The 16,058-nt window shown below is 37.2% G+C and overlaps 1 protein-coding gene across 4 annotated transcripts in view; it reads left to right on the forward strand.

Annotated features, from left to right (window-relative positions):
• The first annotated feature begins 987 nt into the window (after positions 1–987).
• The window catches only part of LOC306877340 (band 4.1-like protein 5), a 42,178-nt gene continuing 27,107 nt past the window's right edge, over positions 988–16,058 (forward strand). For all 4 annotated transcript variants that reach the window (XM_079429059.1, XM_079429060.1, XM_079429062.1 and 1 more), the window contains exons 1-9: positions 988–1,186; positions 1,838–2,042; positions 8,450–8,554; positions 9,653–9,695; positions 10,160–10,238; positions 10,324–10,368; positions 10,680–10,732; positions 15,526–15,646; positions 15,968–16,055. In XM_079429059.1, the coding sequence (XP_079285185.1) occupies positions 1,863–2,042; positions 8,450–8,554; positions 9,653–9,695; positions 10,160–10,238; positions 10,324–10,368; positions 10,680–10,732; positions 15,526–15,646; positions 15,968–16,055 (714 nt within the window). In that variant the 5' untranslated portion in view covers positions 988–1,186; positions 1,838–1,862. The remainder of the gene's footprint in view (positions 1,187–1,837; positions 2,043–8,449; positions 8,555–9,652; positions 9,696–10,159; positions 10,239–10,323; positions 10,369–10,679; positions 10,733–15,525; positions 15,647–15,967; positions 16,056–16,058) is intronic.

Here is a 16,058-nt window from a genome sequence, read left to right on the forward strand (position 1 = left end):
AAAAAGAAAAAACTTTAAAATAAAAGGTGTGTGATCTGGGTCATTTTTGCATATTTTATATATATATATATATATATATATCCTCCTTTGAAGCATTTGGCAGGATAGTTTCAGAAGCTGCAGCAGTTTGACGCAGTGAGTAAACCAGTGGGTGGTGCTGTTGGAAAAAATAAAATAATATACAGAGCACCTGTAAGTACCTGGCTGTTTGAGGACTGTGTTACTCCTAGCTAGAAAATTAGGATCTTTTGCTGGCTCAGATTTACCATAGCCTTTATATTTTTAGCATATAATATTCCATATTTAAATACTTGAACTTATTTACATAATAAAATACATATTCCTTTAAAAAAAAAAAATCAACTTACAATTTTTTTTTTTAGTTTGGATAAAAGCTTCAGATTATACATTTTCAATCCATTTTATGAAATCATATTATTTTCAATCTAACCAATTCTTCCAAGACAATTACAAATCATTCTTGCAGTTCTTGCAACCCTGCATGTAATGGCTTAGCTTTGAAAGTGCTATATTAATTCAGCATAAAGAATAAAATAATATATGACAAATAATGGTGAATGGTGATTCATTTCTCATATGACTTCCTGACTAACTATATATATATATCATCAGTAATCATCCAGTACCATGGTGTTACCATCTTATTAGTGTACTATGACACCACTACAGTACCAATTTGGAAGATATGGGGATATGCAGTTCTAGTACACAAAGTTCCAAAATGTTCTTTTAAATAGTATTGTTTTGTGTATGAAAGTGGATTGTGAAGTTAAACTAGATTTTGAGCTAAAGTTTTATTCAGTAACTGATATACAGCTTTCTAACATGTCACACAATAGCTTGTAGTTTCTTAAAAGATAATAAATGTAAGTTTAATAACGTTGTAACTAAATGTTACAAAGTATTGAGGCCATTTTCTCTCCGCACCGGCCCTTTAAATGTAAATCCACTTTTAGGGATTTGCGTGACGTCATTTCCTGAGGGAAAACAGCCACCCCACAATCTTTCGGACCGGAGGAATATCAGTAACGTTTACCTCCAAACACATCATCTGGATGGGCCACACTGCGGCGTAGAAGATGGATATTTCAAAACACAAAGTTGTTTATTGATAAGGGCCGAGGCTAGAGGACATTTTCATCGGCGGAACGTCAATCGGTCTGCAGTAAGTATCGCTTTTGTCTGCGGTCTGAGGATCAACAAGTGGAGGTGGCGCGATAGATAATATCGGAACCATATTACAGCCGTATTGTAACTTCTAGCTATTTGTGTTATTAAATAAACTCTTTTTTTCTCTCCATTTTTAGGTCGGTCCGCCGTTAAATGTAAATTGTGCGCATCTTTTTTCTTGAGCAAACAGGTGTCAGTGTAGTTCAGTCAGTCTCTCGATACAGTTTTGCTCTTAACCTTAAACAGCGCACGCTTTGTCAACCGATATTTTAAACGGACCACTGTCTATTATTAATATTTACCACAGTGAAATTATAGTTAGTGAGAGTGAAGGTAGCAATTTTAGTTAACTGCAGTTGTATCTAGAGTCTCTAAATATCTTACCATGTTATTTTTCATAAATACCAGTTTGTTTAATGGAAATTATAGTTGTCTTGACGTAACCTTTGCGTTTTCCCTAACTGTGGTCTTATTACAGATGCTTCAGTTAAATAATAGTTACTATACATGCTGCACAAAATTTTCTTAAAGAAATAAGGTAGCCTACTTATAATGATCTTATTATATATTCCACAGTTAAACTGTGGTTATAAGTAAGAACTACAGTGAGTTGTAATTTGTAACTGAGATTGTTTCTTTCTTCCAGACTGGACTAAGGAATCTTCCTGAACATGCTGAGCTTCCTTCGCCGGACTCTGGGCCGGCGGTCCATCCGCAAACATGCTGAGAAAACTCGACTCCGGGAAGCCCAGCGAGCCACAACACACATCCCTGCTGCTGGAGATGCCAAGTCCATCATCACCTGCCGAGTGTCTTTGTTAGATGGCACAGATGTCAGTGTTGAATTGCCGGTGAGTTGATTTTACATTCAAGTGTACGTGTTTGATTGACTGGTTTTCATAAACCAGTCTGTTTAGTCAGTTCTTGCCATTTGTGCTTGTTGTGATACGCTCTTGCTTGGTTGTATTGTGTGACTCAAGAAGAACACTTAAACAATTTAAAAGGTGACCTTTTATTAAAGCTCAAGGTTGAATCCTAGGCATTAGTTTTCAGTCTCTGCTCTGAAAGAAACGTGCCTACTGAGTCACGTTGATACTTCAGTATGACAGAGAGCTCTCCATTGTTCACTGCTGTTTGAGGCTGTTTTCTTATTGCATAATCCTGGGAGAAAAGTACTGTGAAACTAGACATCTCTGGCGGTGACTAGAGATGTGCTTAGCACTTTTAACTTGACAAATATGAGAAGTCTTTACTTTCAACTTTGTCATTTTTAATCACCTTGACTTGAACTGATGAGATTAGGAATTATTTCAAAGAAGTTATTTTACTTAGAACTAATGAGTCAAGAACCCACATAAAATAAAATGTATTTGTGCCAAAACCTGATGCTGTTTTTACTGTTATGCCTTTGATTTTAATGTAAACACTGTCTTTGCATGTGAAATGAGAAACGGTGCTCTCAGGCTGGCCTTTTTTGCCAGTGCATGCATCTTAAATCTATAAAGCCATTGTATCATATATGATACATGAATTTGTAAGGCCTCGAAATTATCAAAATGATAAAAACGTTGCTGGAAAACCTGTTACGCACAATCTACTACATGCCTTTTGACCCCGATTCATAGTTCATTCTATTTTAGCAGGCAAAAGGCCTTTTTATTAAGTAAACATAAGAACTAAATTTATATTTCAAGATGAAAATGAACTGGACTGAAACAACTTGGGCTACTTGACTATCCGTACATCATTTTTCAAAATCATACATCAAATATGATACATACAACAGGCTTTTGAGGAAAGTTTATTTGTACACGTATTGCATTTCATTGCATTATATGTCTTGCCCCCCACAATTAAAACTACAGAGTTTTAAACTAAGCCTTTAGTTATAATCTTACCTAAAATATATTACTGGAATATTAAGTGACAACTGATATTTAACATTTTATGTAAGTAGCCTGATATGCTGTAAAAAAAACTCAACATTTAGAATTTTCTTTTACTTTTTGGCCATATAAATTAGAGTATCTGCACCAAATTGCATATTTTTCTCAGTTTGTGCCTCTGAATGAAATTGATGTTTTTCTTCTTCTTCTTCAAGTATGAACTCCATATTCTTACTATATAGGGTGACCACCTGTTCGTTGCTCTGTTGCAGGTCAGCAAGTTATAATAACCTATTATAAGACTATGTACTGATTTATGTTAAATTGAAAACCTATTTTCAGTTACACTGGATGATAATATGCTTTAAATCACCAATAAGCTTCATTAAATGTGAATTTTAATTGTGACTTTAAATGCTAATAGTGAATATACATTTCCTTAAGCGGTGACTAGGTTATGCTATTAGACTAGACAAAGATTACATGTGTTTTTTACCTAATGTAGTTCATCTACCTGGCTTAAAAGTTGTATTTTTTGCATCATTACTTGAGCTTTGACTCTGACATGTAAAACTGTACGATGACTCAGGGTGTGCCCTCAAGCCCAGGTCTCAGAGATCTGACCCAGATGCTTGTCATTCTGTTTACTGATTAGCCGTAATACCATCATCCCTCTTGTAGCATGTGGCCATTGGACTCCCTGTGTGGACAGTGAATGACTTGATCCCTCAGCTTCGTTATGTCTCTATTTACTCTGTTGTTGAGCCTTTGTCAGGAATGTCCTTGACCTCCACCTCAATGTGTTAGGTTTGATGTATGACCGAGTGTGTTGTTGAACTCATGAGTGTTTTGCATTTCTCCTCTTCATTCCTAACAAAAGTTCAGTATTTCCACTGACTGATGTATTATTATATTTTAGTGTTGTTTGTGTTAAAGTGCACATTTAGATGCTATCTGTATTATATACTGTATAACAAATTTAACCGGTTTCCTTTGAATTGTATCTGCTGTCATTTTTAATGTATTGTCAACGTTTATTGACCTATATTTTAAAATAACCATAGTGACCATTAACCTGCACAATCTACTTTTCTGCATCAGTGGTTCTCACAATTTTTATGTTTTTATTTTATTTAGTAGGATTTTAAATAAGGTTGTTAAAATAATTTAACACTTTCTGGGGACCCCCTGTAAGTTTGCGGAGGCCCCCTTGTGGGTCCTGGCCCCCATGCTGGGAACCACTGGTGTATTGTTAATGGTCAGTACTGTATCACAGTGGGAAACAAGTTAGTAAAATGGACCATAATGTTATGTCTGAATGATAATGTGTATTTCTCAGTTCCTAGAGCTAAGAGTGGATAATGAACCAGATAACTGAATGAAATGAGCCAAACCTTCTGTCATCTGTGATATTATTATTATTATTATTATTATTATTTATTTTTTTATCTTGTCTATATTTTTATCTGGACTATTATTATTATTATTATTATTATTATTATTATTATTATTAATGGCAATTAACTGCACAGAAAACTGTTTACAAATGATTATATGGTATACATTCACACTTGAGGTTAGATTTTATTAAAGGCTTAAATATATTTGTTTTGTGGCATCAATTTTAGGCATTTGTTTTGTGTTTTGCATCCATAGATTTGTTACATTTTGATTTAACTGTCACTGCAGTGTAAGTCTAATATATATATTAGTGGTTTACTGAGGGCACTGGTTTATGTTCCTCTTGTTTGATAAAGATCTGTTTGGTCTCTGTGCTGGTCACTGTAGATCACTAATGGCCTGTTTGAGGCTTGGCAAGGAAACAACCAATGCAAGGGAGATTCACATGCCATAGTAGTTTACTCTAAGATCTTAATCTGCCTTTCTTTTTCTTTTGTTCTTATTGTAGATAGCTGGCACTATTTTGATGTTTTAAAGATTCCCTCTGATGTGTTATACACAAGGGAATGATGAACATAAACTGAACAAGTGGTGATTGATAAATTAGAGGATGAGTTCCCAACTGCATAACCAAGAGTAAACAACCCCACCAAAGACATCAAATGAGCAGATGCTAGTCTACATCACAACTGAAAAGAAAAGAAACAATTCTACCTCAACCTAAAGGAGGTTTTTGGCAGGGAATTAATTCTACACTACACACTTTTAAAATAGCAGTGGAGAAACTGAACTAACTTCAATTTATGATGTTGTTTTTAAGGATTTTTTTTTTTTTCTGGTCTCCATTTATGCACCAGAGTACAGAAAATCAACCATGGTACATCTCTAGAGGCAACAATATAGTACTATGCAGTTGGAAAAGAGACATAAATATCTTTACAGTTCGCAAGCTGCACAAACATGCAATGACCATCTGGTGCATCTCCAAGGAAAAGCTTTTTAAACAGTCACCCCTGATACCCATAAATTCTGAATCGCTATTTCACTGGCCTGTGTGGAGGATTCAAGTTCACTTAATTTCCTGGCTTGACACACTTGAGGAGTGAAGCCTAGCCTAAACAGGAAAGCCCAATATCACAAATGATGAGAAGCACACATTAGGGCTGGGCCAACCGGTATGTTTAGATCGGCTAGCTTATTGACTTTTATGAAGCTGTAGTATTTTGTTAGAAGTGCTTTAAAAAAAGAATATATAGCCATGTTGACACAGCAACAGAATATGGTTGTCAGTCCTGTATCGGAGTTCTTAGTAGGTAGTCTGATGTAGAGGTCTTCTCGGGTCCTAAAATCCGTGCCCGACCCAAATCACTTCTTACCCGAACCCGACGTGCATGAATAATTTTTTTAAAAGACAAACCCGACCCGAAACAGACCCGATGAAATTAGATCCGTGTCCGACCAGACCGCATTTATTTTCGAACCCAACTGGACCCGAACGTAAACGGCATTGACATGTGCATAGCCTGCAGCCCCGCATCGGTTCGGAAAAATCCGGGGTCCTGCTGACTGATTTGGCCACTGCTCCATTACTTTCATTCAGTTTATTTACTTATTAGCCTATTGCTTTATATTTTTGCCTGCCTGCTGGATACATGTTATTTCTGAGTTTGGCTTTCAATTGTAACCAGTGGATTGAAATGTAAACGTGATCGTTTTATAAAAAATTAAATCGATGGGTTAATAAATCATGGATTTGCTAGTTTTGTCTGCAACGTTAGCTATACCTCATTTCCGGTGAAGGCCTTCTGTACACAAAAAAAGAAAAGCCTTGCATTGACACGCAGCGTAATGAAGTTAGTGGATTTCCTGGTGGATCTCTTATCTATAAGATGGATTTTTGAGGTTACAAAAGTGTTTTTTTTACGTGCTTTTCTCAAAAATGAACTTCACATGAACGCACAAGTAGGCTACGCATCCGGGAAAGTTTAAAAGAATTCGGGTCTAATCGGGTCCATTTGGGAAAAGCACATTTATTTTAATTACCCGAGACCCGAGGCTGCTAATACCGAACCCGACCTGTGTCCGAGGCACTCGTAGAAGTTTTGGACTCGAACCCTCTCGGGTCGGGTCCCGGGCTTTCTGACCCAAGTGGACCCGTGAAGACCTCTAGTTTGAGGAAGTGACAACTGCATTCTACAATCAAATTCACAGACATTAATCTTCAGGTCTCACAACCGCATTCTCGAAAAACCCGCGTTGTGTGAAAGGAACCGGACATGTCATACAGTGCAAGAGAGACGCTTTGCTGCATAAACTTGCACCTACCGTATTTTGTGGTTTTCCATGTTTGGTTTCCATAACCTCCAGAGATGCGTATACGAGCTTTATTATTGAAGGTTGTCATCCAGTCAATGTTCTCCACTGGAGATGCTCCACCAAAATATAAAAGCCGCTGTCGGTTAATGAAGATTTGATGAATGGACTCACAGCTCTATCGAACACTTATCATGTCAAAAAGTGATAAGACTTTTCAGTTTTATGGACGTCGGTATCTTGGATACTACCTTGGTCAGGGTCACTATGGTTACTGGTAAGGAATTCAGGCTTGACTTACATTGCACGATCATACAGACAGTATTTGAGAAGCTACTGTAATTTGCTGTGTGAATTGGAGACATTTCGAGACTCACACTTGTAAGTAAATGTGGTTGTCAATCCCAAAATCTGACAGTGTGAACGTAGCCTATTTGTGCAACTTCTCAGATTTTCTTCTCAGAGTTTTAGCATGCTGACAGTGTGCTTTTAGAAAAACATTGCTCTGATATTTGAAGTGCCAGTTCTTTAAAGATGATGAATTTAGAAACTTAACCGAAACATTTCAGCATGATAAACACATTTAAAAACATCAGAGAACTGCATTTGGTTAGTTTTTAAGATTATCTGTGCATACAACCCACTGACTTGTCATTTTTTTTTATTCTGAACTAAAAAAAATATAAAACCTACTGAGATAGGGTGGTGGATGTGGGTTCAGAACAAGCAATTAAACCTAGTGTTACTTTCTGTCCTGCTTGCTGGAAGCACACTGAGGAATGTAACTGCGCCTCCAAAGGCTGAATGTTGGCCTAGCAGCCTGGAAAACCTCAGCTGAACAATGTGAGTCCTGAGCATGGGGTTCACTCAAGCACACAATGGACTCATTGTCTGCATTCTTGCAGCTTGCTGGGATGCTTTGCACACTATGCCAACTCACTGGGGCCTGCGTGAGCATCCGGTGCTGTTCGCCTGGGCTACGGCTTTGAGTGCAGCAGTTGGGTGAGACGTTGTGTGTCAACGCTCTTTGCTTCATACATGGAGATGCTAGCATGGATGTACCTGTCCATAAACTACTACTTTGGGTACTAGATAAAGCATGCTAAAGATAAAGGGGTTTGTTTGTCTTGGATCTTCTGAAAACTAGAAATTGAAACTTTTTAACTCGCTTTGATTTACATCAGACAGTCCATGAAATGACCCCTTAGTTAATCGCCTCTACTATTAACATTGATCACTCGCTCGCTTAAGTCCAAACTTGTGAAATGTTTGACTATGCCACTTTTTGTTTGTCTTTGGTGGTCGTGGGTCAGGGGCTTCCTTAGTTGCAACGCTAGACTGTGACTTGCTGGCTTTAAAACACACGCGCACACACTTTGAACTGATTCTAAAGATCTGAAGGTTTCGCTTTAGATGTTTGGAACGGAGACATGGTTTTAGTCAAAACTAGATTGGCCTGCTTGGCCAAGACCTTATCCACTGACCTGCTGTGTCAGTGCTATTGCAAGCCAGTACATGCAGTTCTAATACACGTTCTTGGTTATAAACAAGAATGAAGTTTGCGTAATATTACTTGCTTAATATCAGTTTAAAAGCTGCACATGTGAAGCAGTGGACTGTTAGGATTTAAATCATGTTCTCTCTCTCTTTCTCTGCAGAAAAAAGCCAAAGGTGCAGAGCTGTTTGAACAGATCATGTATCACCTTGACGTTGTCGAGAAGGATTACTTTGGCCTGCGCTTCATGGATTCAGCCCAAGTGCCGGTAAGAGCAAAAGGATTTCTAGATAGCGTATGCAAGATGTGCTTTGATATGTCAGCTGATTTGATCTGCATGGGCCTGCTATGCTCAAATAGTCAACACTTGCTCACTTCTAGTGTGTATGGTTGCATCATGATTAAACTAGAACGCTTCTGTCGTAATCTCCAGTGAACATACGTTGTAGAAAGCTTTGTTAAAAAATAATCTCTAAAGCTACATGCAAATAAGTAGTACTACAGCATTTCACAGAGCAAATTTGCAGGGGAGTCAAAGAGAGTTGAAACATGCACTCTCGACCTGATGTTATGTCAATCCTCATGACTGGGTAGACTTCATGATGTGGTTTGAATCAAACACAACTCCCAGAATTCCTGGCTGTTTGGATGCATGCCTACCTAAATTGTTCTAGTTTTGGTGCATTCCCCCGCTTGCATTGTAGATGCATTGTTACTGCACAGTCAGTAAAAATCAGGAGCTTTTTCTCAATCACATCTCTCTTTTTTTTCATTTTCCTTTGTAGTGTCATTTGCTTTAAATTTTCTGATGATTTTCCAGTAACAATCATCATTTAATAACTTCTGTTCAACTTATTAAAAAGAACTTCAGTACGCACATTCTGATAAATTCTTTATTGACAGCTATGTACCTTTAAGAGTGATAAAATATTGAATCTGCAAAGAGCAGCAGACAGAGCTCAAGCTAGTGCAGAGTCTTACGTGAAAGAGGGAGGGATGAGCGTGTGAGGAATGTGTGGGAGAGATCGAGACACTCTATTCTTCCATCAGCATGAGTGCCTCCACCCTTCCTCCCTCCCTCCACATTGTTCATGCATCACCCCGTTAGAGCGGCCCAGCTCAATAGACGAGACAGAATTTTCTAGTGTTTTCAAACCAGAGTATGAAAACGCTTTTTGCCCACCAGCCAAAGTGAATTTTTAAAATTGTATTTATTTTTAGCCAGATATGTTGTTAAAAGTAGTAATGTCTTGAATAAAAACATCAAAAGGACTTCATGAGGTTAATATTTGTCATTTTAAATGCAGCAAACTTCAGGTTCTCCACATCCCCAAACGTGACATGTTTAATTTTCTTACATTTGCAGCACTGGCTTGATGTCACCAAAAGCATCAAAAAGCAAGTCAAAAGTAAGTAAAATGCTGTTGTTCTTATCACTGAACTCACTTCTTGGTGGATGTTGTTTTGGACTGGTTTGTTTGGTGAGTAACTTTAAGGCCTGATACAATGCACTCAAGCTCTGTTCCAAACCTCGTGGGCTGCTTTGCATTGTGTTATCTAGGTAGGCAGCTCACAAGTCTTGGGAACAGTGCTACATTTTTCCTTAGTGCTCTCAAAAATAGCTGTTTGTATAAGGTTAATGCATTACTATGACTGTGAAGGGCAGGTAATGATGGACCATGCATGGAAACTCTCTGTATTTCATTGCTTGCATGACGTTCTTTCTGAAATTCCATTTCTATTCTGCAATCGTTAGTAATAATTTTTTACTTCACAAGCTGTGCACTTGTATACTATAAATGTAATTTCTAGTAAGGAATTTTGCTTTGTTGACCATATCTTTTATGTTCTCCGCCTTTTTTCCTTGCTTTAGTTGGACCACCATATTGCCTCCATATGAGAGTAAAATTTTACTCCTCAGAGCCCAACAACTTACACGAGGAGCTAACAAGGTACATCCTGTTTATACCATTACCAATCTACTAATATTCACGCAACCGTTTAACTCACTTCTTTCATCTTCATTATCTCTTGTAGATACCTTTTTGTACTACAGTTAAAACAGGATATTCTTAGTGGCAAGTAAGTGGTTATTTTGAATTGTCTTGAATATTAAACATTAATGTTATTTGTCTGCTTATTTATTTAAGGTTGGCTTACATGAAATGTGTTTTTGAGCAATGTGTTGTCTACATTGACACAACTTAATTCATAAACATACAGTGAGCCCCAAAAAAGTTGTTTGGATGTATTGTTGCAAAAACCTGATCTGACGCAATTTGCGAGAAATGTCTCACTGTAATGAAGTGCTTTGAAATAAGTCCACTTTTTTATAATTCTTAAATTTCGGATGACTTTGTCTAAATACAATGTGATCACCTTGTTTGTTCCAGGTTAGAGTGCCCATTCGACACAGCAGTGGAGTTGGCTGCGTATGCTTTACAGGGTGAGTGACAGAACTGTATGTTCCTTGAAATCAATTAAAAAAATCTGTGATTTACACTACCTTTCAAAGGTTTGGTGTTGGTACCATTTTTTTTTTTTTACATGATTTCAAAGAGATCAATTTCTCAGCTAACCCAGTACTAAATCAAGGAATTAACTGTTAATATTTTGAAAATAGATGTGACCAGGTTGCGTATACTAGTGGTCGACGATATATCGCCAATGCCGATAAGTTTTTCTGTTTGGCCGATGTGTTCGAGGCGGGATAACGGCTCTCGTTCTCCCTCTAGTTTGCTGTTGTCATTCAGTTCTGTCTAATACGGATTGAAGTCTGTCTAATAATCAGATAGAACTGTTAAACAAAGGAATTAAAATGTATACAAAAAGTATTATAATGATTGCTTTAATATTATTAGTAATAGAAAGGCAAACATTATAATACTTTCTCGTTTGCCATCAGCATTCAGCAAATACGCATTTATATCACAAATCTTTGAATGAATAATGCACGTTTAATTTCACAAACCTTGCAGACTTAGTTGAATCCAGCTGTGAGATCTTCTGCGTTTGTATCCTGCACGATCACGTGTTCTCTGCGTGACGGTCGGTCCGTGCTATTAACAAACTTTATGCTGCTCTTTATGCATTTGCCCACTGTCATATTCAAGTCATTTTCACTGTTCTGTATGTAAAATGAGTGTTACCTTGGCTTTATTTGAAAAAATATGATTCCCAGTTGGTTACACTGTTTACTCCCTTTTTAAATATATTTTTATTAAATATTTATTTATTTGTGAAAAATACTTTGTCTTCTAAAGTAGAAGTATGTTTATTTTGCACACTTATATTTTAATCCATTTGAATATTAATTAAAATAAAATTATATCCGCTTTATATCAGCCACCCTGCTTTCCAAGGATATCGGCATCGGCTGTCAAAAAAAACCCATATCAGTCGACCACTAGTGTATACGAGATTGGGTTGGGCTGATAGACGATAGACTGTTAGACATCGAGATGTTGAGCTGACATCGTGAAACACCCCCTCACTCCCCGCAATCCGCCGCATCCCAATACCGTGTTAGGAAATAAAATTACGTGTATTACGGAATAAATACGAGATGGGAGGAAAATACATATTTCAATACTTTCTCTCGCCGTTATATCACTGGGTATATTATACTGTATATAATTGCGAGCATCAGGGAGCCGCTATTATGCCTGGCATTGAAACTGCTTTTGAATGCACGATTGCTTTTTAGTTTCACTTTCACATTCGCGATCGCACGGGTTACTCTGTTTATACTATGGAGCGGCAGTACTTGCCACACATTTTACAAGTTTGTCAGTGGTGCTGAGGATCTGCAAACTATTTGCCATCATCCTCAGTCATATCTCCTTACTCTGTTTATGTGTTTCCCGTGGCTTTCTGAATATGGATTCACGGCTCGGGCATACCCCCTAACTGCCCCCCCCCACCAAGTGTCATCGTCCACATCGCGATGTTTCACTGTAGACATCGTCCGATGCCACTTTTGTAGACATCGCCCAACCCTAATACAAGATGTCAAATAGGTCACACAAGACTTATTCAGTCATATTTATTGAAAGGGAAAGAAAACAAGTTTGTGATTTATGTAAGAATTTGAGTATGAAACATTTTAATAGAATGTCCATATTTAAATGATACTAGACAGTAGGGGTGGGAGAAAAAAATCGATTCACCTAACTATCACGATTCTTTTTAAAACGAGTTAAAAATTGATTGGTTTACCTCCAGAATCGGAAACTATTTTATTTTTCCTAAGAGGTGGTGGGGAGAAGTTTGCACTTTATAATTCCAACAGAGGGCGAAATGTATACGTGTGTTCGACTTGGAGCAGTTCAAGGTACTTTAAATATACAATGTGTATGCTCCTGAAATAAAAGTTTAGTAAGATGTGATGCATTGTTTTTGTTAATATGACTCATTATATACAGTCTCTTTTAAAGGGGTGGTTTACTGCCTTTTTTCTTAGCTTGATTGTGTTTATGGGGTGCAATATAACATGTCTTTGTGTTTTGTTTGTTAAAAAACGCCTTATTTTTCATAAATTTCACCTTTATTGTAAGCCGCTTTCTCCTCTGTCATTTGAACGACCGGTTGACTTCCTGATTCTATGAAACCACTCCCTCAGAAACAGGCAATGGGCTCAGATTGGTTAGTTGGGCCGGTGTGTTGTGATTGGCTAAACTGCGTACTGCACATTGTCCGGAAACTTCACGCCCATTACCTTTACGGGCGACTGTAAATAATGGTGTCAATATTGCCGTATCAGTTTGAGCCAGAATCAGACCCAGAAAGCGGTAATGAAGAGAGTCAAGCAGAACCTCCGCAAACATGGCTCTTACAAAACGTTTCTGAATGGTAAATCTTTTTTTTTATTATTATTCTCTCAAAGAATTTCGATACGCTGTTACTTGAAAATGCTACTGCTGTTTGTTAGCTTTTGAGATACGGTTTTCTCCTGATTAAACATTTAATATAACTGAATACATGACTGAGTAATTACATGAAAAATTACTTCATAAAGTATACATGGAAAATACATTTACAAAATTAGTACATAATTACAAATTAGGATCCAAAATGTTTGTACGCGTTTGTCATAGACACGAAATAGCATAACTAACTGGCTACTAAAGCCAGCGTTGGCATTTGTTTACGTCCTTGATAAAACTAAAACATTACGTCTGAAATTATACATGCAAATACATTTAAAATTATTAAATCTTACAGGTTGTGGCCCAACAACTGCTGCCTCTGGTTTTAAAGTTGGAACTGCTCCATGTTTTAGTAATAGTTTCTGGTTGAATCCGGCATTGAACTCGTGTAGATAGTCTTCCGTAAAATGCGCAGCACAGAGAGCTAAGTTACGATTGTAATTGTCAGGAACATAATCAAACATAAATTTTAACCATTGTTGACGAACTACAGCATCCGTAGGAAGCCCGAACACAGAAGACCTGACAGCTGGGTGAAAATAACACACTCTCAACGGCTACAGCTCTCCACTATATCTCTTCCTCTTCGACAAAGCTGCAGAACATGGCCTTGCCCCCTTTTTTGCATGTTCCGGAGGGAGGGTTGATGTAAATTTATGGGTTTGTTACGTATAAAACCCGGGAAGTATCTCGTTGTAGTCCCATTTGAGTCGTTTTTGTAGGCATTAAACTTCCTGATTTTAAAAGACGATAACTCTGCTTACGTTGAACTTTCAGCGCAGCAACTTTACAGATACTGTTCATGCACCAAAAGCAACATTACACACTATTTAAAATAAAAAAAGTAAAATTGCAATCAACCACCCCTTTAAGGATGTAATCAACTATTTTCCATTGTCTAGTCTTTTAATAAGCAAACAAAAATCACAATAAATTGTAATATCGAATCGCAGTAGTAACTAAGATGTGTGTTTTGTTTTTTTTAATTGTGACCGTCTGCATATTAAAGGATTAGTTCACTTTTAAAAAAAACTTTTGCTGATAATTTACTCACCCCCATGTCATCCAAGATGTCCATGTTATATATTTTTGAAATGACCGATCGTTTCGCTAGATAAGACCCTTATTCATCGTCTGGTATCGTTTAAAGCCCTTTGAAGCGGCACTGAAACTGTCATTTGGACCTTGAACTGTTTGGGTCCCATTGAAGTCCATTTTATGGAGAAATGTTTTCATCAAAAACCTTAATTTCTTTTCGACTGAAGAAAGAAAGACATGGACATCTTGGATGACATGGGGGTGAGTAAATTATCAGCAAAAGTTTTTTTGAAAGTGAACTAATCCTTTAAGTGTATCATTCAACGTTTTCCCATGATCTAGAGTTAAAAACAAAAATCGCAACGCAATACTTGTAAAATAGACATTCTTAAAAAAATCGCAGTACATATCGTATCGGTATCGAATCGGTAGGTAGGTGTATCGTCCCATCCCTACTAGACAGTGTTTTTATTAAAAAATATTTTAAAGGTTTCTCCTAAAATAATTTTAGAATTTGTCATATAGTAAGTTAAAAGACTCTATATAATTGTTATTGTTATTTTTGTTGCTTTGTTATTATTTTAATTTATATTTTTATCTGTTTTTCTTGTATGTTGACTTTTGAGGCAAAATTGTTAAATTATTGTAAGAATATTTATGGAATTGTTTGAATGTAGTTGCATTGTTTTTACCATGAATATAGCCATTGCTGCTGACATGGCATTAAATCATAAATTTAAAAAAATAATAATAAATTCTCAGCTTGTTCCAAACATCTGCAGCATTTTGGGTCACAGAGAAAGAGGGTGGACAATGGTTTGAAACATTTCTCTCTCATTCTCAAAAATAAATGACATCTCATTAGTGTGGGTCTGAAAGAAAGGCTCCTAATCCCCCTCTTCCTACTGTGCTCTGATCTTCTACATAAAAGCACAACACTTTACTTTCATTTAAGAACACTTTTTAATGCCGTTTTGGAAGTGGTCATGTCATCTCAAGTTTTGAGGGTCATTTCCTGACATGTTTTATCTGTTGGAAAGAATGATTTGTATTTTCTTTCTAATCATCTCTGCTTTGGAACAACTTGAACTGAGTTGTAACATTGACAAAAGGCGCAACCACAATATTTTTCTAAAAAGAAAACCTGGTACAGTTCAGGCCAAGATGGAGCATTCCGTCCTGATAACTGTAATTTTTATACCAAAAAATTCAGCTGAATTCTGCTTTTTTTTTTTTTTTTTTTTTTTGACCTGTGGAACCTTTTATCTTTCAGCTGAATTGGGTGATTGTGACCCAGCCGAGCACCGACTTGACCTGGTGTCAGAATTCCGCTTCATCCAAAACCAGACGGAAGAAATGGAAGCAGCCATCTACAACATGTGGAAGGAGTGCAGGTATAAATACGGGAGCTCTTTCTATAAAAACGCACCTCCTATCCGCACATGGCGACTCCTTTTAAGTAAGTGCTTAGAGGGGAAATATAAATGTAAAGCAGGTGAATGAATGTCAATGTGTGGGTCATCACCTCTGACTCTTCCTGGATCTCTCCTGTCTACTCAACCAAAGCTCTACTGTTGACCCTGAACAATTTGTATGTGATTTATGACCCATCACTGTAACCTCGACAAGTTGTAATCTACAACAGATGTGCAGCAGCTTGGGTTGTTTCATTTTCCTCAAATTTTGCTCCATCCTGTTCTTTGCTGATGTCGCAGGGGCCAGATGCCAGCACAAGCTGAGATAAACTACCTAAATAAGGCCAAATGGCTGGAGATGTATGGAGTGGACATGCATATGGTCAAGGTA

Source organism: Barbus barbus, assembly GCF_936440315.1.
Source record: "Barbus barbus genome assembly, chromosome: 11".
NCBI lineage: Eukaryota > Metazoa > Chordata > Actinopteri > Cypriniformes > Cyprinidae > Barbus > Barbus barbus.